Source organism: Aquila chrysaetos, chromosome 1 (assembly GCF_900496995.4).
Source record: "Aquila chrysaetos chrysaetos chromosome 1, bAquChr1.4, whole genome shotgun sequence".
Classification (NCBI taxonomy): domain Eukaryota; kingdom Metazoa; phylum Chordata; class Aves; order Accipitriformes; family Accipitridae; genus Aquila; species Aquila chrysaetos.
Genome location: NC_044004.1, coordinates 18,527,224 through 18,551,968, shown reverse-complemented (window position 1 = coordinate 18,551,968; position 24,745 = coordinate 18,527,224). Strand labels below are relative to the sequence as shown.

General features: G+C 36.1%; 1 protein-coding gene across 19 annotated transcripts in view; it reads right to left on the bottom strand.

The window, feature by feature from the left end:
* Nucleotides 1–24,745, bottom strand: part of SLIT2 (slit guidance ligand 2) — a 274,531-nt gene that overhangs the window by 193,114 nt on the left and 56,672 nt on the right. The window contains exon 1 of one of the 19 annotated variants that reach the window (XM_030014084.2): nucleotides 3,184–3,224. The exons of the other annotated variants lie outside the window; for them this stretch is intronic. Coding sequence (XP_029869944.1) covers nucleotides 3,184–3,209 — 26 coding nt within the window. The 5' untranslated portion in view covers nucleotides 3,210–3,224. Of the gene's footprint in view, nucleotides 1–3,183; nucleotides 3,225–24,745 lie in introns of those variants that run through there. 19 annotated transcript variants of the gene reach the window in all.

Below are 24,745 nucleotides of genomic sequence, written 5' to 3'. Positions count from 1 at the left end.
TTTTCTACCGTTAGCATTTATGATCAATTTGCATAAGCCTTAAAGCTTGTTTCTTTCTTTCTAAAAGCAGCCTGATGTTTTAATTGAAAAGTTTGTAAAAGGAATTCAGTATGTAGAGAAATAATTTAGAAGATTTCATTAAATAAATTAATCTGACCTGACTTCCTTTGAACTCTCGCAGGTTCTATACAACTGATTTCCTTTTTAGCAAATACCCAACCATAATTAAGGATTTTTTGAGCTTTGCAGGAACACAGAATATTGCAATACCAAACAAATAACTGAAAATTTGCAATATGTTTGGTACTACCATTAGTTTCATACTTGGCATTAAACAGCATAGTTTACTTTCTACAATGCCAATGGAATTACATTTGCAAGAATGAATCATCAAGTATATTTCCTGTTTTCAGCAGGTATTTTTGTGGTACCTTTTTCCAGAGTGCTAAAATACCTTGAAAGAAGAAGACGACAGACAAAAAAAAAAAAAAAAAAAGAGTTGGGAAAGGTAGAGATTGTAAAACTAAAAATATCACTGATTCCCCTTTGAAAACAAAATACTGGACTGTCTGTCATGCTCTGATAGACTTAGAAAAAGCATAAAGGAACAAATTACTCAGTTGCCGTGCAGTAAAAATAATCTATAGATAAGTGAGGCCAATTTACAAGCCACGGTTGAAGCATTGTTCTTGTACCAGGAGAGGTGTTGAGCAGGACAATTTAACATTTATTCAGCCAAAACAAATAAATTAAGACATGTGTAATGCTGAATAATTACACCTGTTGCCATACAATTTTTTCAAAGTTCAATATAGTTCTTTTAAAATTTCAGGAGGGAAAAAAAAAGTCAAGTAATTTTAAACCCTATTTTCTTATTTTAATCAAATCAAAATAATAATTTATCAAATATTTGTCTTAGCCCTTTAGAATCATACTGAGCAATAAAGAGCATAATTTCTGATGAGTTTCCCATTATGCAAACAAGTTCTCCTTGCATAACAAATGTAAAATATTCATTTTTTTGCTTTATTCCAAATAAAGGTAGAATACATCTTTCTCTACCTTTCTATTATCCTATTACAGCAGATGGTGATGAAGCATGATCAGATTTAAGAGTTTCATTCAGATCAATTTCTGTATTTTCTACCATCATTTAACTATTTAGATTGTTTGCAAACCGTCTTTAATATACAGAAAAGACATTTGCATCAAGCTGTGCTCATTCAGGCACACACAGAAAAGCTTTACACAAACTGAAGTTATTTTACAGCCAGTCATTTAATTATTATACTTGAAAACTTAGCTTGCATAAGTTTGTACCTATACTGAATCTTTAGTCTAAATTTAGGATACAGGGCTTTTTTTAGTGTCTTTCATCAGCATAAATGGTTATTGCACAGTTGGATTTCCTCTCACCACCCCCCACCCCACCCTTTGAGCTCTTACCATCTAATCAGCCCAGAACCCAGATTAGGACTGTCATGTTGCGTCAGGAGTTTACAGTGAGTGCTCACTAGAGTGCCTTTAATCCTCCAAGGTTTACTCAAATGTCACAACCATCTGGAGGAAAAAGAGACTGCTTGCTGGGTTCCACTGACCACAAATTATTTGTAAGGAGAAAAAAAAAGACAGAAAGAAAAATGCTAAATATTTTCTCCCCTCCCACTCAAACACACCAAAACACACCCACAGAACTACTTTTGATATCATGAACAAAATCAGGAACAACTTCACGATTTCACTCTAACTACTCAAACTTATTAGATGTGTAAGTTCATTTTTGTGATCACAGGCACAGAAGAGCACATAATGCAATATATTGAGAATACTTCAATGAAAACTCAACCTACGTGTTTGTAATTATTTTTACAATACATAAACATCTTGTTTGGACTAGAGACCCATTATATTGTGTTCTTTGTCAAACACCCTAAAGTTATGTTCCATGTTTGGAGAAAATTATAGATTCTTTACTCCAGACTTTTTATTCCTTTGTAACTCAGAGATACTCATAAAAATCACTGGGACAAACCTAAAATGACATAAATATATGTTAAGTAACAGGGAGCTCATATTGTCTTAATCAAATTACAATAATATACTGGCAGCTTTACCACAGCTTTTAGTAGAAAGTCAAAATCTGGCAAAGAATAAAAATCTATGTCATTACATCTTTGCTCATCGCTTTTACTTCAGAGCGGGGGGGGGGGGGGGGGGGGTTACACCCACTGCAAGCTCTTGCTGTCTATAAGAAAGAAATCTGGATTTAGTTTTCCTTTCTCTTTTAGAAGATACATTCCTAATTCTCTTCTCCAAGGAAGGCCACTTCCTAATCTGGCATGGACGAGACTGGGAAGCCAGCTCCATCCCATTCTTTAAATAACTGCATCTGCAGCTGTACTTACATTCTATGTACCACTTAGAAGTGCTTACCTGTGTTTAGTGTTAATCGTCCATTTTAAAAACTAAGAAAAATAAGGAAAGAAATAGGTATTGTAGGCACTTTTGCTCCGCTTTCGCTATACTTGTCAAAATGTCTGGCATTCCTGCCATTAGTTCCTGCTTCTTCTCTGCACAGTATTTCATGGTTTAAAAGTTAAGCGAGTGTGAAAACACATAACAGAAGTGGAAAGCTTCCCATGGTCATCACCAGAACTGGAAGAGCTTTTCTCCAGTTAACAAGTCACTGTCCAAATTTTGCCTTTTCAGCCTAATAAGTTACTTCTAAAAAAGAAAAAAAAAACAAAAAACCCCAACCAAACAAACAAAAAAACCCAACAAACATTTTCAGAAGTAAATGCTTTACTGCTTACAAAGTGTATGTCAACATCCTTGACCATTCATTTTCTGTAAGGTCACTTTCATGTTTGCTCATTTAGATGCCATGGTATTGGTTCAACTCCAGAACTGACTAGCTAAACATTAGGGTTGATTACTCAAGGTGTCACTGGATTACTTGGAATTGCAATGGAGTGCCCTTGTTTGCTATTAATATATCTATTTAGCAAAATTTCAGCGAAATTGTATACCTATTTGCAGTATGCTCATTTAGTCATCTAAGCTTTTATTCTCCTAAGTGGAATCCTTGATCTCCAGTATTTACATTCATGAGGTTGTAAGTACCACAGCAAAAGTTAGATGAAAATAACTCTCATTTCAGAAATAATGACAACTGAGTCTTACCGATTTTGTATCTGCTTTTGCTTCATAAGCTGTAAGCACTACTTGAAATTCATTTCTGATACTTCATGCTGAACAGTCGTTATGTGCTGTGTAGGGCAGAAAGCATGATTTCTTTCCTCACAGATACATGACATGTTCAGTTTTCATTATAAAATAAAACACAACATTTTCATTCTTGTCCATACTATATTATTTTATTTACTCATAAGGAAGTACTACCTTCAGAACTGAATTTGAATTAATCATTAAAGCCGAAAAATGTTTTGTTGTAAGAAATATGAAAATGTCAGCTGAATTCAAAACACAAGAAAAAACAGGCTAATGTTTTCAATACTTTTCTTTGAACTGAATACGGGAAGACGACAACTCTATCCTCAGATCCTTCAAAATAAATAAAACAGAGGTTTACTTTGAGTTTTAAATCCTATCTTGCAAAAGTCTGTTTTATTTATATTCCTTATTCTTTCCTCAGGAAAGAAGTGCAGTCTTCACTCCCTTGCCTTATACCCACCTACCAAACGTTAGGCAGCCAAATCAACCTGAGAAGTAAGACACGCGAAGTCATCAAAATCATTCCAAAATCTAAAGCTCTACAAATGTACCAAATGTATTTTCTCCTAATTGTTTATAAAAGAGAAAACAGTTTTTGTTGTGATGACTCTCCTGCTACCGTGCTTCTTGCACCTGCATGTGACATGGGTTGGCAGAGGGTAGTTGAGCCCAGTCAGAATTACTTAATGAGAACTAACTGATACTTGCCCATATCTGTCCTCAAACAAATTTACTTTCTGAAATTGAATACGTACTGTGACAAGACACATTTCTCAGAATTCAGTAAAGATATTAGATGTTATCAGCAAGCTCTTAAACATTATTAAAACACAGAAGTGGTCTAAGCTTAGCATTCATGGGAATAATTTATTTTAGGAAGAATAAATTTTCTAATTTGGCACATTTGTATAGCCATAATCTTTAGGCACAATAGCTACAACTCATTCTACATACTAACAAAATCACACAACCTCTTTAAACTTTTACCTAGCAAAGTTGTGACTATCTATAGGAAAGTTTAAAAATGTCATCAGAGAAGAAATATGTATTAAATAACCCTTAATCCACTGAAAAAGTAAAAGCAATATGAAAAAAACCTTTCTGCTCCATTCTGAGCAGGAACTGGACAGGTTCAGCAGAGCAAGAACAAAATGAGCTACAGCAATGTATTTTTCAGATCTGTGAACTGACACTAAGTACCAATCACTATGACACACCGGTTCAATCAAGCACCAAAAGCTGGAAGGAAATTGATAGAGAACAAGCAAACAAAAATCTCACACAGATATCATTCCTATATGCCTATGTTGTGCCAGTAGCATCTGGGAGACCGTTCAACAAACAAGAGCAGATGTTATGTCCTTGTGATTTTGTACAAAAATTAGAAGATACAAGAGGATGAAGTAGCACGTTTCATGTTTAGGACCGACACTAACGAAGGTTCTTTCTACATGCTATGCTCATAAGGAATGTGCATTCCCCAAACATGTACCAACAGCAGTAAAGAGGATCACTGCCCACAACCTCCATGACCTGAATAGAGAAAGACAAAGCAGTGAAGAAATTTAGAGAAAAAGACATGTACTGAATCCTCAAGACACACTTGCTGGGTACAGGGAGAGGGGACTCAATTTGAATTACTCGATAAAATTTAGGAAGATTTGTAGTATTTCCTTGAACAGTGGACTGGGAGGCATGTACTGTTCCTACCGTACTTTATGCTAATATAATTTGACTTTTGAAATCTACCTGCATATCCTGGGTAAACCAAGATGCTTCTACTGTAAAATTATTGAATTTCTCAACTTTAACAGTTGGTTTTGAATTATTTGCTTAATTTCTTAAGAATAAACTGTAACTATGATATGATTAAGCTATTACTGCTTCATACACTGAAAGCAGATGATAAAAGCACAAAACAGTGCACACATCTTAATATTTAAGATAATTAATGCATAATATTGAACTACATTTTTTAAAAATACTTAGTGTCAGAAATGATCAAACGTTTTGCTAATGCATCCTGTTGGCTTTGAAAAAGAAGTAATCCTAGATGTTTATCTTTTGATAATGCGCATCTGATATAAATGACGATGAGTCTTAAATGGAATATTTTCATATGAATGGTATAATTAGAATTTTTATAAATCTCTGGGAAAGGCACAGATCAACAATCAGGTTCATATCATCAATCAGGTTCAGATCATTACAGCAAGAATATTTTTAAATCTGTTTAGTCACCAGTTTCATCATACAACCTATCTGCTTCTTTAGGTATACAATAAAACACTCAGTCATGTTAGCCCCAGTAACACGCAGCACTCCCTTCCAGCTGTCTAACCTTATATAAATAGAAGGCATTTTAAATAAAAAACCAAACAACGTATCAGTGTGAAGATATTTCTACAGATGTCTATTAGAAGACAGCAAAGATGTAAAAAATTAGACAAGGCAAATAAGGATAAGCATACTTATAATCTATATGAATCCAGAAATAAAACAAACATAGTGTCCAAATATGCTAACACACCAAGTACTATGTACTGCAACCAACTCCTCAAAGAAAGCAATTTAGGATTCAAAAATTCTTAGATCTTTTCCACAGTACAATGACAAAAAAGTTGCTAGCACAGACTTACTGTTTGTTTCTCTGATAAAATGAAGAGATACTGAGAGTCCTCTCACAATAAGTTCTGTAGATATTTCCTATTTCCATCCCATTTATACATATAATGAACATGTAGAGTATGTAAAATTTATACAGGGATTTTTTTTAAAGAAGCATTAAAATGCTTACAAAAAGAGGTTGGTTTATTTTTTAAAAACTGGGCAAGAACACCAAGCAAAGGGATTCAAGGCTCCTTGCTCAGCCACTGAAGAGATGTCACCTGGGGGCAACTCTGGAGAAAAAACACATTCCCTCGAGTTTCTCCCAGAAAGAGTCGTCTGCTCTCCACTAACTGCGTTGTCAGTCTGCTCTACATATTTAAACTGAATGACAGGTAAAGAGTAAAGGAAGTGCTTATGTAAGTTTTCTTTATTTATACAACTTTTTAGTGTAATCTAATTCACATTATTTATAGGTACATTTTTCATCTATCAAAGCTTTCAAATGTGGGGAAGAAAATCCTTACAGTCTAGGAAAGGCAGTATAGTGGGTTGACCCTGTCTGGACGGCAGGTGCCCACCAAAGCCACTCTATCACTCTCCCTCCTCAGCTGGACAGGGGAGAGAAAATACAACGAAGGGCTTGTGGGTCGAGATAAGGACAGGGAGATCACTCAGCAATTATAGTCACAGGCAAAAGAGACTCAATTTGGGGAAATTAATTTCATTTATTACCAATCAAATCAGAGTAGGATAACGAGAAATAAAACCAAATCTTAAAACACCTTCCCCCCACACCTCCCTTCCTCCCAGGCACAGCTTCACTCCAGATTTTCTCTACCTCTTTCTGCTGAGCAGCGCAGGGGTATCAGGAATGGGCGTTGCGGTCAGTTTATCACACGCTGTCCCTGCTGCTCCTTCCTCCTTGCTCTCTTCCCCTGCTCCAGCATGGGGTCCACCCCATGGGATACAGTCCTCCACGAACTTCTCCAACCTGGGTCCTTCCCATGGGCTGCAGTTCTTCACAAACTGCTCCAGCGTGGGTCCCTTACACAGGCTGCAGTCCTTCAGGCACAGACTGCTCCAGCATGGGTCCCCCATGGGGTCACAAGTCCTGCCAGAAAACCTGCTCCAGCGTGGGCTCCTCTCTCCACAGGTCTGCAGGACCAGCTTCCCACGGGGTCACAGCCTCCTTTGGGGGCATCCACCCGCTCCAAGGTCCTCCACGGGCTGCAGGTGGATATCTGCTCCACCGTGGACCTCCCTGGGCTGCAGGGGGACAGCCTGCCTCACCATGGTCTTCACCACGGGCTGCAGGGGAATCTCTGCTCCGGTGCCTGCAGCACCTCTCCCCCTCCTGCTTCACTGACCTGTGGGTCTGCAGGGTTGTTTCTCTTACATGTTCTCACTCCTCTCTTGTTGCAGTTTCTGTGCCCCAGCAACTTTTTTTTTTCTGTTCTTACATCTGTTATCCCAGAGGCACTACCACTGTTGCCGACTGGCTCAGCCTTGGCCAGCGGCGGGTCCGTCTTGGAGCCGGCTGGCATTGGCTCTGTCGGACATAGGGGCAGCTTCTGGCAGCTTCGCACTGAAGCCACCCCTGTAGCCCGCCCGCTACCAAAACCTTGCCATGCAAACCCAATATAGACAGGCAAAATTGCCATCTGAGAAACAATTCCAGATGGTACTTATCCATCATCATTTAACCAGATCATCAGCGATTACTTCTGACGCACAATGGCACTCAAACAGAAGAAGGGGTGCTTTATCTTATGATTTTTGAGCCTGTGATAAATTTGTGAATTAAGGGATATATATAAAGCTCTTTTCTTCTAAATGCAATTTAGCTCACTGAACTCACATCTCAGTGCAAAAAGCTTCTTTTGTATTCTAGAGTGCACCCCATCTTTGTATAAATTTCTTCTATTTTCTAGTATAGTCAGAACTTTCACAGAACAGAAAAACACCCTTCAATGTAAATATTCTTCCTCATAGACTACAAAGAGGAAAATACAAAAATGTATAGAGAAAATGGTTTTAACTTCATGAGAAGAAAGGAGCTTTGTTTCTTTAGGTATGTTAAACAAGAAGTGAATCCTGATTCTTTTAAATTACTCCTACTGACTGTTAAATTGTTGGGTTTGAGCTTTTTCTTGATCTTAAGCATTACTTTATTGCAACAACAACAAGAGTTAAGTAATGGATTCACTGATGTTACCTCCTTCTGGAATCACTTCACAGGTGCTAAATTCCTTGCGCATTTTGATTTCAGGAAACAGAGACCAACAGCACAGAGCGAACCGGCCAAAAGACACATTATGCTGGGCTAAAATTAAGACAGCCCAGATGGGTAAACATTATCAACACAAAAGACTACAACAGGTACTCATAAATCATGCAACAGAAACCAAATATTGGTTGGAAAAGGGAGAGAGAACAGAAAAATGACACAGTTGGTTTTGATTAAAATGGAAAAAAGCCTGAAAATTCTGGGTGTTCAACACACAGGCATAATTTCAGAAATCTCTGTGACATCAGTTGCTATAAACCATAATGGCTGCCCAGAGAGTACCAGATTCCACTAGGAACTTCACTTTTATTTTTAGACTATTACAATACAAAGAGGGCCCAATTTTTGCAACAACAGTCAACAAACCTTTATCTTATGGCAGCATGGCAGAAAAACAATATGCCTTCCCTAAATATAATTAGTAACCCTGTCAAGTTAATACAATCAGTAGTGTTCTGCTAGATTAAACTTTCGGCTGGATGAAAACAGCTCATTTTATCCACTTCATACTCTACTGAAGTCAATTCCTATCTAAATAAAGAATGACAAATACTGAGACCACTTCTTATTTTCCAAACTCATACAAAGAAGTACATTAAAATACAAAGAAATCCAAACAAGGAACGGTAATAATCAATTGGACAAAAGTTCACAATGTTAAATCTGAAGGTGAATAATGAATTTTAGCTGGTAATATATTGATGGGGATAGGGGCGAGTTAAAGACTTGGAAGTAGGAAAAAAGATACAAGATCATGAACCATGAAGATACATTTATTACCCAGATTTTGAATGTGTTGCTTTATGAGTATAAACTACAAATATGGTATTAAAATTAATTTTAAATTAATTTTAAAATAATGTTATTTGTAGGGAGATGGTGAGAAGGGTTTAGATGGATGTGTCCTTACCCTTTATTTATACCTATATAAATATTTATCTATATAAATTTGTATTTATAACTTTTATATTATTTATACCTGGCAAACTAGACTGATAGTAGGTATCTACTTCAGGTCCTACTTCTCTACAGGAGTTAGTATCAAACTACAACAGTTCCGAGACCAGCGATGCTAGAACCTGCTATGTGAGTACAATTGGCTGACAGAGAAAACCTTCACTGAATGCATTTTTTTCAAATGTTCTACGAAATACAGCATTGAAGTCCACCTATGGACTTCAACGGTTTTGGAGAAACCAAAACACAGCAGTATTAACTTATAAAAGTCAATAGTTTCCACAGAAAGCAGAGAGAATAAGTTGGATGGTAGCCTTTCAGAAGGTATCCACCAATGTTTGGAAAATGGAAACTTTTGAAAGCAATCAATCAAGAACATTCAGAATTAGTGAGGTAGGCGTAGATGCTAAAATCAGCTATTCTCATCCCAGGTACACCACCAAATCACTACATGCAATTGTTTAAGATTTATTCATGTTGTTTATTTATCACAGTTTTATACCTTTATGATTTAATTGTATTTTAAAAGCACAGATTTGCTTTATAAGGTAAAAATGTGTTGGAACCAGGAACCCCAGAAAGAATTACCCCATGCAATTCCCAAGGACTCATCTTGTAGAAATAGCTCTGCTAACCTCTGAATTGGGCTACTAGGCAGCCATGCCAGAAGCTGATGAATGTCTGAAAGCATTAGTGTGTGATCAATACAAGAAAAGAGTCTGTTGGCTCAGCTGAATGAGCTAATAATTTTGCCCATTTTCCATGCCGTCTTTTCTAAGCCATAGGCTATGATGATGGAAAACCTGAGGGTAGCCACCAGTTTTCAGACAGATCATTTAATTCCTTGCCCCATGGCCAATACCAAGGATACTTGCGCACCACCTCTGTGATCTGTCATACAAAGGCTCTAAGCCAATTTACCAGAAGATACTTACTTTGCTAAAAAAAAAAGCAAAAAAACATTGATTTATTGAAAAAGGCCGTGCCTGAATGTTTTGTTGTCAGAAGTTTTTCTACCCTATTATGGGGGTAGAATAAGGAACATTTCATCAAAGAAAAAAACCTAATGTAGTGCAGACCAAATCAAGAGAAATATTAACCTCACCAGGAGAACCTCACCCTTTCAAGTTAGATGATATTATAAAGTAAGAGTGCAAATGAAGGTTGTTAACAGAAAACAAGTAAAACCAGCTGGGTACAAAATTGACACAGTTTGGCTAAGAGTAAGAAGGCCATAGGGAAAGTTATAAACTTAACACCTGCTGCTGGCAGTCTCCAAATCCCCTAAATTCTGCAGGAAGACAGCATTGGCTGGGTCATTCTGACCAATTACTGTCAATTGACTAGACAAAATATTTATAGTTTGATTTGTTGCTCCCTAAACAAGAGCAGTCTAAAAGCAGTAATGCCACTATTAGCACTTATTTAAACAGCAGTGATAAGTTTTTTGTTTGTCTCTGGACAACAACTTGAAGAGGGTACCTTAAAAAATAATTCAAATCCTGAGATACATTCACTATTACTTCCACCTCCTAGCCATTTTTCATCCTTCAAAAAATGCAAACGATTAGATCCATTAAGAATGGCAAACCTATCCGTTAAGCACAGCAATGCTAACTGCAGAGATGAATACAAAATCACTTAAAAGGCAATTATAAATTTTCTTTAATCTGATAATTTAAAAGTGGGTAAATTCTGCCACATAGTGCCTTTCAATCAAAGCCTGCTTATTTAACACTCCCTTACTGGAAAAAAACATGACTTTTTTCCAACATGTATTTTTTTTCTTCTTGTAATAAACACTGATTACAACCAGTTTTTTCATGAAACTTCACAGCAAACATATCAAATATAAAAGCCTTGTCGAGAGGTACACGGTTCAAGTATGTTTTCTCAAGAAAAAGGATGTGCTAGAAAAAACATTACCCAAATACAGAGTTTAGTCAAAATTCAAAAATTAGATACCAAACCTCAGTTGTAACCATGAGGCTTTATCTGTGTAACACATTGAAAGTTTCATGAATTGTCTTTCAAAAAGGAAAGAAACATAGTCAAGAAATTTCTTCACTTTCAGAATTAATAAATTACAAAGTATTTGTTAAAAACAACTCTGGTTTGTACCAGATGAAATGCTTACTGCTCTAAAAGTGAAAGCATAGTTTTACATAGGCTAGCTTTATTCATGCCCTGGTTGCTTCACTGATTTTAAATTGAGGGAATTTTGACATACCTGTCACAATCAAGACCTATAAAAACAAATCTAAGGCAATAAGATAGTCCACCCGTAGCACTGAAAGCATATTTCACCTAAGTAAATCGAAAGTTCCTTGCATTTTTGTAATAGCCAATGTGAACTTTAGCCTTAATTGATTGTTAAAGGCTAACATGCTTTAAGTGACAGGAAAATATGACTGTTTCAGTAACACATTGAATTATAGTAATTCTAATTCTTGCACTGATGAGACCACTGGTATAACCAGGTCTGTTCCCGAGTTCCTCAGAAAATCCTGCAAAATTTTTTGTCCTGAAAGTAAGCACAGTGGGAGATTAGGTTAGGTTAAATTATTTCCTGAATAAATTTGCTAGGAGCTAGATCCAAGAAGATAATCAGGAAGAAGACAGCAAATCGGAAGGAGTTTCCTTCCTCCATACAAGAAAAGAAGCACTAACACAGAGAAGAAAGAGTAGATGGCCAATATGTATCACAAAAGAAAAGATGACGAAAAAGAGACCAGTGAATCAGAATAAAAAGAGTAAAAATAATAATGGAGTTGAGGATTCAGAGCCACATCCCTAACCTGTACAGCTGGGATAAAAAAAAAAACCCTGTGATCACAAAGGAAAGAGAAGGAAAGAAAAGTAAATTCATTACACGTACTTAGTGTTAACAATATCTGCACTCCACAAACTCAGTCACTGAGATTTTATCAGTTGTTGGAGCCTAAAATCAGGCCCCTATAAAATTGTGCAATTAGAACGCAATGATCTCAAGCATGCAAAACATCTAGAAAGTCCCACTGAGCTGGGTGGTTTTGGCTCGTTACTTTTACTTTACTTATTTCTCCTTAACCTACATATTTGCTACATCCAGATTTTTATTACTGTTAGCTGAAGACATGGTCCTAAATATATTTTTGACAAATGTCAGACCAACTTGACCAATCTGCTGCAAGTCAATGACTTTTCTTCAAGGTGCAATGAAGACCACCTCCAACAGATGCTGCTGTCACTACTGGTTCACAAAACATGTCAAAACACAAAGCATGCAGGACAGAGATTAAAACCTCAGAACACAGCCATATTCCAAGCTGCATTTCCAAAGAAAGATTAAAATTACGACTATAACAACAACAACAACAACAAAATCTTAGAAAGCATCTTAGTCTCTATGGAGCATAAGCTCAATACCATCCAGGGGTCTTGAAAAACTACAAATTCCCACCTCCAAGGCACCTTCTTGAAGAGAATATAGTCCTTCAACTTTACAAAATGTACACATTTAAACTATATAGCTTTACTGTTTCCATTTGCACTTTTTTTTTTTCAGATCCTTAAGTTTCATCATGTCAGCAGAGCTGCATTATTTAAGTTCAAATAAATTGTTTTCAGCTGAAAACTCTGACAACACAGTAGACTGTCAAGGTAGTAAACCGTGAAGAACATGAGTACTTCTGACCAGCACGAATGAGTGGCATGACACTGAACAAATCAACATGTCTCCCTGGGCTCTTACTTCCCGTATCATCTATACATACTCTTGAGATCGTGGACTGTGTCGCTGTATGTTTGCCAAGTGCTCAGAAAAGTGGATTTCCCTGAAAACCCACTGGCATCTCTAGCAAAATACAAATAGTATAGTAATGACTTGTGCTTTAAAGAGGGGGAAAAACCCTGGATTGCATTCTTGCAATGCAAGAGAGAGTTATTCCCAGTATCTCCAGATAAATGACATCTGACAAAGCAGTACTCATGCAAATACAAGTCATCAAGACATAGTCTCTTCTGGTATGCCACTAAGACAGAAACATTTTTGGGTGGTGTCCAAATCATCCAGCTATTACAGTTGTGGTGGTGTCACAGTTGAATTTCTTTCTTTGGGAAGTCTGCTGGCTAGCGTGAAAAGTCACCAGCTCTACAGTTTCAATCCTACTTCTTGAGAAAGTAGAGTGTAAAAGTGAAGATTATACACACTCTCCAGCAATTCATAGCTGAAACTCTTCTGAATTTCATATAAATATGCAATAACTTCCTAGCAAACTGACCTATATTATCAAAAGAACATCACAACATTATTCTGAAAATGTATTATGAAAACTTTTTATTTAGCACTTTTTTCATCTCATGGTTATGTTTACTGACAAATGTAGACCAGAGAACTGTATCAGAGGAATAAAGCACACTAAACAGGTTTTCTCACAGGTCTATACTTTCTAATAAACTGTCACAATGTAGCTTCAGTGTTTTTTAAGATTTCTAAAAGAGCAAAATGTCCTAAATAAATAATGGTTCTTTTTCAGGCCCACATATAGAATTACCCCTGTAAATGAACTCTCATCCCTGGCAGATACAACTACTCATGAACATTTAAGAGATTCATTCTCTCTTCTATTTTTCTGAAACATTTTTGGTAGACATAGTCAAATTTCTGTTTAAAAACATTAACAGGGAAGTCAGCTTTGGCAGGCCTTTGATGCTTGTGCCTGTCTCGTCACTGTGTATGAGGTACATATGCCACCCATCTGATAAGGCTTTTCCTAATTTGCGTGCCCAGAAAATCTGCTTGACACTTCTGACATGAAAATGATTAATTAATAGGGGATGCTAGGAGAAACTGTAGTAACATTGCTGTTCTGTAGTTTACTAGTATTTATTTCTTCTTTAAGAAAAATCATAACATACATCATCTGATACTGAATTTCTCATAGTATTGTATTTCTTAGTGAACACTTAACTCTCTTTTATGTGTTCATAGACTGAATAACTAGTGCTGATATGGTCATTCATCGCGTTGTCTGTTTCTGCTATATTAGACCACTGCTTCATCAGCTGCACTGCTTCTTTGTCTAAAATTAGCTGGTTTGGTTTGGACAGAGATTAGAGAAGTGATCAAAAACTGTTCCTGTTGGATGAAAAATGAATACCAAACAATTTGGGACTTGTCCAAAATTGTTCAATTTCCAATAAACAAGAAGTGTTGAGTAGGCACATGACATTACTGGAAACAATCACACTGATCCAGAAGAAAGGGCAGTAATTAATTTAACATTTTAAAGTATAAATCAGTGAGATGCCATATTCCTCTGTTGAGTTTATGCCACCTGAAGGAACTACTCTATCATGCTATCATAAAAAAGACCTTTTCAACTTTACTAGAAGTTTGCTGTGATACTTTTCATTCAGAAAATATGAAGTGATGATCATCCTTCCTAACAGGCTTCTGGTTTACAGGTATGGGAAGTCCATTTTAACAATTTAATTACATTTATCATGTCTCAATGTATTAATATTGCTAACACACAATACTTTAGCACAGGAAATACACTGAAAAGTATATATTTTTTTTAAGCTTTGACAATCTGTACAGTGTATAAAAAACCCAAGTGCACAAAAAAGACAAGACTCTTCAATGTATTGACACTTTCTTCAACCTAAGCTAAGGATGACCATAAGCAGGAGTTCTCACTATAATGCCTTACCAAAAATCAACAACCTCACCCATGTCCATTCCATGCCACTCAAACCTACCCCAAGATAAAGAATGGCAAGTGAAACAAAACGGGAACTTGCCAGCTTTTGACAAAGACCATATAGTACTGAGTAAGCTATGTAGCTTATTTTTATGTATTTTTTTATCTAATGCAATCATATCTGGTCCATTTGTTATTTAACTCTGTATGAAGATGGTAGATATACTATGCAATACCAGTGGCACATCAATACTCCCAACCAAGCTAAATTCCTATCAATGGTGTACTATGATGGGCACCTATTTTGAACTGTACAGTTCTCTATGCTTTCTACTGCAATATTGATTTCTACGGCATGTGACGAAAAAAATATACTTAGTTAACGAACAGAGTAGCACCACAGAATACACAGGATTTAACTAAATTTACAGCATCTGTACTCCAAAGTAAAACTTGAAAAGAAGCAATGATAGCAGATAGGATCTCACTGTAGCCAAACAGACTGAAGCAACAACAGGAAGAGGAGGAAGATTAAAAAACTGAAGAGAACAAATGTAGTTTGAGAGGAAAATGAATGAGAAAGTTCTAAATCTAAGGCTGAAACATCCAGCCCACTACTTGTCCTCATGATTCCTATTCCCTCAAATAGATTCAACATCATCACATGGGCTCACAATCTTTTGAACTTTATCTATTCTTCAAGGTGACAGTATTCCGCTGCTGCTTGTTGCTAGTGCTTCATTCAGCAAAAAAGAAAAGGGCACTGTGGATCAGCCGTCAATTCCAATCAGTCTGTAGACCTCTGGATCATGCAGGCAGGAACAGTTCACAGTATGCCAAGCTCCCAGCTGGACAAACACTAGGCACGTTGAATCCATATGTTCTGTAGCGGAGAGCTTTGCAAATGTTTCTAATACTATAATTCTCCTTCAGTGGTAGGTAAGAGGGCCTCTTTCCAATTTTCTCTACAAACTTTCATATTCTTCCTGTGTAATATCTTTAAAATTCCTTCTTTCCTATGCAGGCACATAATATATATTCATAAAATTAAAATTCATAATCTGAAATCATTACTCTAACAGCATCCTGCTGTATAACTCTAAGTTATAATACAATATGAAAAAATATGCAAATAAAGGATTTGGAAAGAACTCAAGAGCATCCCAGTATATCTTACTCATTCTAGAGAATTCCTGTTTTCCTAATTTCTCTTCTAAGCTTGGCTCTACTGAGAGGAGTCCACCTTCAGTAGTCTTGAGTAGGCACTCCTTGCAAGCAGCTTATCTCAGCAATCAACTGTCTTTGCTCTTATATTTAACTCAAATATCCTTCCTGCTTCCTGTCCTGATCCAAGTACCAGCATTCCCTCAAGCTTTCATGTTTGAAAGCTGCTGTATTACCATTGAATCTTCTCTCTTCTAAACTAAACTATTTTTTTCAAATTTACCTCATTCACTGCTTTTACTAAGCCTCCAACTTATTGTGTTTTTGACCAGACCCCTCTTTTAATTCATCCACATCTTTCTGCAAGAGGTGCGCTGAAACTTGCTACAGCGGTCTGATTGAGATCCCTCCAATATCAACTTGACCAGAATAAACAGCCTACTGTGTCTACTCTATGTCTGAAACACACATACTGTACGCTATAGTCTTAAAATGCAATTTATAGGAAAAAAAAAAAGCACCTCCAAATAACATCCTGGCTGAATACTGAGCAAATATCCAGCAACACGCTAATATCCTGGATACTGTTGCTGCATAGACTATTATATCTTATTTTAAGTGTATTTAACATCTCCCTCTTTAACGTAGCATTATTCATTCAATGTACTTCTTAATAGTATTTTTCCTCCATTTGTAAACATTATTGATAGCTTCAGTTTAATGAGATCATTTTGTACATAAGTATTGTCTCCTGAAGAATTTTAGGCAGCAGAAGAAACAAAGGTCTTTACCAAGCAGCATAGCAATTTTGTGGTTCTCTGACTCCTATCAAGTCTCACTCTTTTCTTGACGCTTTGAGATGAATTTCCCAAAGTCCAGAATTTTGTTTCTTATTTTACCCCTCCTATACTTGGATTCAACGCAAAACTTAGGATCTCTTGCACCTAGATTCCCTCTCTGTCCTCTTCTCCTAAAACAGCCAGCGATTATCCCTTTCTTTTAAAACCTCCAATAATTTTTGACATGATGCAACCCCAGATCATCACTTTCAGGTAATCAGATTTTCTCTAATGGGTAAGCCTTTGTTTTTGTGGGATCACAACTAAGCAGAGTAATCTGTCTAGGCAGTAACTAGTAAATCATACAATGCTGAATCCATGTAACTAAGCTCATAAAGTTTTAAATATTTCTATTATTATCTCTGGATAACTGCTCTTAGGAATTACAGTATAGAATGGACATTAAAAAGCAGAAAAGTACCATATTCTTTTGTAGTCTCCCTTACACACAGAGTTTCTGACAAACATACATACAAAACCAGAAAAAATTCACAGCTTATTAGCCCTTGGCTATAATTTTCAGAAACATCTCCATCATCTCCATCCTTCACCAAAGGTACTAACAGCTTGTGAGACTTTACAGGACTGAAATCCATTGGGAGAGGCACTCCATAAATCTTTATACAGAATTCATACAGACTTCAGACACAGGATGGATCATCAAGAGACAAAACATGCACAACACCCACATTTAGAGAGACAGTAAAATCAGAAATACTATCATACATATTCACACAGATCCACAAATTCTAAGGTTTAATCTTTCTCATATTGAAGCTGCTCCGGACCAGTGCCACCCAGATCTAAGTTCTTCAGTACTTCCAACTCCTGAGCAGGTTTCCATAACCTATGTCCTTTCAGTTTGCATTGTAAAACAGGCTTAGCACCTTTTACCTTAACTGGCATTAAAATTACACCTTTCAGAAATAAGCCTTTTATGAAAAAGCATAAAAAATGAACACTAGAAAAATGCTTAAAATACTCTGTTTTCTGAAGTTAAATAATGAGATTCAAATAACTCAGAGCTGTCCGTCAACATTAATTACTGTATTTGGCTAAGAGCATAAAACTCATACAATTAATCCAGTGATGCTTGCTTTGACTGTTTTATATGTCTTCTTAGAACTAACAACTTCTAAAGAATAAATAGAAACAAAATTATTTACCGAGACTTACACTGTAAAGAGTCTTCCTTTTCCATAATCATCAGAGTGCTCAAGTTTCACCCAAGTGTGGTGGTCCTAAACAGAGCTGACTTTGGAGTAGGGGGTGGAATCCTTCATTAAATCCTCATTGGTTTCCATTATGTTTATTTTTTTAAAAATCATTTGCCATGGGCATAACCACCACACAGAACCATCTAATGCAGCAGAACCTTGTTAAGCACACACAGAAGCACTTTTTTTTTTTAATAGCTTTTCAGCTTCTACAATTTAAGACAGTAGCTGTAAAATTATCCTGCCTGTGTATCTGAGACATGAATTCCATCTTGACATGTTTTAAGTTTTAGTATGTTGTGGAACTAGTTTTAAAAGCTGTTTAAATGTAACGCATATATTTATCAGACAGTTTTTGCTTTCGCAACTGGATTCTGAAGATGCTGCTCCAAAGCAATGGGCCACTGTTGCTTCTTTTTGCAAAATAATTCTCTATTCTTCCAATACCTTCCAAAACCTACTCACTGAAGTCAGAAGCCAACATCTGGATGTGTTAGCAGACAGTAATTGCTAATTGTGCACTTGGCTGATTATTGCACATTTCCTCTAAGATCCCTCAGCTGTATTAATCCTATACAGTCTACCTTAGTAATCAGGGTCTTTTAGTACCTTAATCTAAAACATTTGCTGTTTTTTTCAGAAGTTATTTTTATTTTGATTATATTAATAAAAAGCTAAGTACTTGCTAATCTAACAGACAAAATGAACACATTTCAGAAAGAGACAGTTACTGCAATGATGTTTATTCCGCAGTTCAATGATTGCCTCAAACCAATCCGCACGTAACAGCCTGCAATCAGCACATGCAATCGTGCCTTTTCTTAGAGCTGAAATAGAACCCTACTTGTTTGCTTAGTTACAAATTTAAGTATTTGTGTTTGTTTATGATCACAGGATTGAGGCTGAAGTTAGAAGGGACCTCTGGAGATCATCTAGTCAACCCACCTCAAAACAGGGTCAACTAGAGCAGATTGCTTAGGACTGGGTCCAGTGAGGTATTGAATATGCCCAAGGATGGAGACTCTAGTACTTCCCTGGGTAACCTGTTCCAGTGCTTATCACCCTTATTGTAAAGAACTTTTAAAACTCTAAATGGAATTTCTTGTATTTTGATTTATGCCTTTTAAAGAAGTCATTTTTCTTTTTCAGTTTAGAAAAAATTACATTACTCATTATGAAATAATAGAAGTGTAGGGAACAACTTTTCAAAATACCCTATGCTTTGGTACCTACACTTAATTCTATTTTTTGTTTTGAGAATTCCTCAGCTCACCATTTTATTATTTCCTGAAATTGAGTGACAGTATATTACTAAATATTGTGTACAACATTTTCACAGGGTCTAAGACCTAAACAATGTGATACCTTTGGATTTATGAGGCAAAATGCTTTTGCAATGTTTAATTTCTCACTATAAACCAAAAATTTTGAAACATTTAAGCAAGGCTAAAAAAAACCAACCCCCCCCGCCCCCAACCATTCAATATACTCGGGGAGAAAATATTTCCTTTTAGAATTAATATTTTACACTGGTCCTCAAACTTATCTGTAGACCAACTACCACCACCAGAACTTGCAACCAACTAATTTCCACTATGTGTTTTCTCCTGATAGCTGTGGGGTTTTTTTTGTTTTGTTTTGTTTTTTTATTAAAGGCTAAACAGTAAGGGAACTTGAGTTTTCTATAACTGAAAGTAGTAAATAATCAACTTGCTTCATGTAGACATAGTTATGGGAGGACAAAAATTTCTTGGTCACCCAGGCAGTAATCTCCAACTGGTGAGAACTCCTGTATTACGAGGTACAGTTTTACAGACCTCCCTCTTTCTGCCTTCAGCTATTCCCCTCACATAGGCTGTAAAATGAAGCCTAGTAGTTAACTCTATTGCAGACTCCTTGATTGTTTGATTATCCCATGATGACTGTCCGTTTTGGTGCAGTCTGGAGGCGAGGGGGAGGAAGCAGCTTTATTTCTAGCATACCTTGTGTATCTTCTCAATTGTCTAGCTGTTTTCAGGTACTGTAAGACTGGAGCTGCTTGGGCTGGCATTGTCCTTGCTAAGGATCTATGCTCATTTCTAAAAACACTATGATAATGTTTTTTCTTAAAGTCTTTGAAGGTGTATGTTGTTTTGAGTTACTCTCTACACTGTAAGACTATAGTGAAAATCTGCACTACATGAGTTTATGGTTCTTGATGAATTAGTCTTCCCTCTTACAGTGGTCCTAACCTCTTGTTCTTACCTTCCAAAACACAAAAAACATACTAAACTGAGATGTTCAAAGCCAGGTGGCTTTTTTTGATTGTGAGTTAGTTCAGCTCACAAAACTGAGCTACTAATTTTGCAGTGAGGATGTTAACTAAGTTACTAACACTGTTAATAGTCCTTCAGTGATTCCTCATAAAACCTGGGTCTCAATAAACATGGAGTAGTTTTCCCACATTGTACTGAAACAGAAGAGAGCTCTTTATTTTACTGCATCACAAGAGATACCCAAAATACTCTAAGGGGAGACAGTAAGCACAGATTAACTTTGATAAGTCTTTGCAGTGGGACTACTGATACCCAGGACAGTACTTCTGATTGCTGAGACACAAAATCCAATCATCCATGTTCTTTTCATAGTAAAGGTCATACACACTGTAATCAAGTCAGTTTTTATTTGGCTGATCAGCTTTCTCAAACAAGAACAGAGGTAGGTAGGGAGAATAGTCACTAGGTAAGAATAATAATTAAAAAAAAAGGAAAGAAATAATTAAAAAAAAAAAGGAGAGAAATGGCATTAAAAAAATCGCATTATTAGGCATTGAGAAAAATTGTTTGATGTGCTACTAAGATGGAACAGGACTAATTAAAAGGAAAAAGAATGCCTGAAGTATTTTTCCTATTTTTATACAAAAATTGTTGTCAAATAGCTTGACAAATAAAAACATGACTGAATACCTCCTTTTTCAGCAGGTATTTGTATCTAGTTTAAAGAAAAAACAAGCATTCTGAGAAAAGTACACTACTGACCTACTTAAATAGCAAGCAAAAGCAAGGGACAGAAGAGTCCTCAAGTAGCATTTAATTGCAAAAGACCTTTCAAGGAATTTTTCATATTTTCCCAAAGAAATCCCCTGCAAAGTTGTATTTCAGCATCAACTTCACAATCAACTATTTTATATTGAATACAGTACCAATCAAGTTCAACATCAGTTCTGCAATTCATTGTGACTAGACTAAGGAATGTAAATGCCGCTAAGTGTCCTTCAAGTCTTATGCTAAGCTTGAGCACCAAATTCCTTTGTAGTTCTTCGAGGGTATTACCATTAGTATAGAAGGGTTAATAGTAAAGGCTGATGATTGTTTAAAAATTCACATTACCAAAGTGGATTACATTGCATCTACTGAGGGGATCAACAATGTAAGCCTACACTAAGCCATTATTGCAGAAACAAAGCTTGCATTTTAAGCCTTTGGAAACAAGCATAAAATGGACAAAAGAAAAAATTCTTCTGATGTAAGAACAAGGCAAACACTACATGCTTTTCATACAGACTCACATTTTCAGCCATACAGAACACAGGAAAATGGACAAATAGTCTCCCCAAAAAGCTCATCATGAACTCCTGACAAGAACAGCAAACTTGGAAAAAAGGACAAAACAGATAACTGTAAGTGATCAAATTGTATAAAGGAAGTCTTGTCTTTTATTCTAGACACAAACAATTTAATTATCTTGAGTTTAGGAATGAAGACTGGAAGAATCAAACATGCTTGTAAATAGCTAGGGTTTTATATCCTCAGTGAAGTGCTTGATGTTCTAAGGCGCTAAATGCTGCAAATGTCTATGGAAGTCAGTGGAATCTGAGGTTTCTCAACACATATCCGTTTATCTGTCCAGTCAGAACTCAAACCTCATTAATTCAATATTAACAGAATCCTTTGGGATTGCTTCAACACTTCCTCTTATGCTCCCTGAACCCATCACTAAAACTTGTCATCTTGTAGAAAATTAAAAACCGACAAATGAAAAAAATAAATGAAGAAACCCCAGGCTGCGCATGCTTTGTGATTTGGAATGCTATCACACATTGTTTGTAAGTACCTCTTCCCAAACGCTCTCCTATAGATGAAAATGCTTATTACTCTTTCCAGTTGCAAATATAAAAGTTCAAGTTTTCTGACAAAGTACTTGGCACAGTAGAAAATTCTGAGCTATGAAAATAAATTAATATAACATATTCAATCTAGTACCAACTCATGAGTAAATCATTGCACATGAGTAAATCACTGCACATGCTAGCTAAATTACAGAAAACATCCTAACCTTCTTCAGAAATCCTATTCTTCAGCAGTGATTATTTTATGTTAATAGCACAAACCAGCTTATTTTAAGCACCATGCTAAGCTTCTAGACAAAGACGCAATTAGACAGGAAAGCATCATTCAACACTTCTACAATACAGGTTTCTAAATATAACTTTCTTTTGTTTTAATTCTGTATTGATGAATTGAAATTGGATCAGCTACTGAAAAGTTGTGCAAGTCTAAGAGTTAACGTTAATCATAGCTGAAGCAGACTACTGCAGACAGGTTCTGTTTTTCTGAAGCATTTTTAAACTGTTAACAGGAACAGGCTTTAAGACATTTGTCTTCTGTGTTTACTTTAAAAAGAGCATCATTATTTAAATGATGCTTTTTATGACTGCAGAAGTAATGAAGTTCACACATGGAACAGTAATTTTCCTAGCACAGGAAAAATGAATTCAGTGAATTTTGTTAGTTTTTAGAGGTTGGTTTTGCAAGACGCAGACTGAATAGTAAGAACTCACAGCAGTTTTGCAAACTGGGCAATTAATTAAAACATGGGTAGAAGATCTTTATACCAACTTTGATTCTGAAACTTTTAAAGTTAGGATGACCTTTTTGCATCTCAGACTTTGGATCCTCTGGAGGATGGATAGGAGAAGGCAGAACAGGTTACCTCCTTCCACACTGTCCCCCTACTCATACATTTTAGCAAGTCAGAACAGATACAAGTTTCTAAAGGTTTTTTTTTTTCCAAGATACATAACAACGTTTCCCCTTATCCTGCCTGAGTTTTTTTTCTTTCTTAAGGGAGGGGAAGGGATACAATTGCATTTATAAGCCTACCTTTTTCTCATAAGGATGTTCCAGTATTTTCTTAAAATATGTTAGCTCTTCCCTTATTTTTAAAATGTATTTATCAGAACAGTAAAAAAAAAAAAAGTTTTGCAGAAAGATTATATGCAATTAAATTTCTTTAAAATTGCATCCACATGTGACAAATAAATTACATGTTTGGCTACCCTATCATCTACTGATGAGATAAATATTAACTGTGAGAATAATCTACTTAAGAAAACTGGAAAGTCAGAATATTACCTCTTTGATTTGACTTCATCTCATTGGCGTAAATGTCATGGCTCAGAACATTTTTTGCTAGGACTTCGAGTATAAATTAAGCAACATGGAAGACAAATTAAAAAACTTTTTTTTTTTTCAAAAGAGAAAAAATTGGCATTTCTTAAAAGCCAGTAAGTTTTTGACAAACAATATGAAAAACTTTGTTTACACTGTATTCTCCTCCCTTTATTCTTGCTACATTTTCTAAAAAGCTTATCAGAATAGAGCAAACTGGTTGCAGTAGCCAAAAGCATTTTTTCTGTCATGTAATCAATTCTTTGCCCTGTGGACCTCTTTGACATCTCATATGCAGTACACACATAAATAGGCCAAGATATGTCACTGGCACTGACCTAATACCCTCATTTTTCTGCTTGCAGACCCACTCTCCGTTGTGGAGCTAGTTTTTGCAGGCAAGCAACTCAGAAGAGTAACAAGGAAACAGAAATCATAAGGTGACTGTATTCCAGTAAGTAGGAGCTGAGGAGCAGAAATGCAATATTGCTTTAAAAGGATAACACTTAAACTTGGGTTTCAAGGACACTTTTAGATACAATCGTGCATCACAGATAAGAGACAATACAATTATTTTGTATTTTTCAGAGTTAACATATTCATAAACAACAATTACCACAACAACAACATTTTTCACAGGTAACTTATGAGGCTTACGAGCTTACACCCAGAGATCTTCAGCTATCCCCAGGCTTTTGCTGCAGTGTCCCTATGAACAGAATGAGCCAGGACTGATGGTAAGAGACAGTGAAATGCTTTGTAAAGAGACACTGCCTGCCTCATCGATATTCCCCTTTATACTGTTCCTCTTCAATCTACCTAAGGAGTCCTGTTCTTTTGTCTTTAAGCAGCATATTAACTTTCTCAAAGTAACAAGGAAAAGGGCTAAAATACATGAACTGATAAAAGTCTTTCTAGGAAATTTCTGTAATTATCTTTAGATTTACTAACTCTCTACCTCCTTGCCTCAATTCCATTGTATTCACTAATCATTTGGTTATTTGTTAACAGGAAAAAAAAAAAATCAAGTTGTTTAAAAATAAAAGTAAATATTAAAAAGGGAATTCTATACTAGAGCAATTTTCACTCATCTGACTTCAAAACACAATAAGATGCATTTTTTCCTTCAAGTGTTCCTATCATCCTTTCAAAATATTTTCTTCAATACTTGTGTCAATAAAAGTACTTCTCTTTCCCAATCTCCTTCAATCAGAAATAAAACTGGGATGCAGCAGTTGTACAAACCCCTCTTTTGCACCTCAACAGAATCATTAATTGCTTAGAAGGCAAGAAGAAAGGCCAAAACTAAAACATTTTCAAC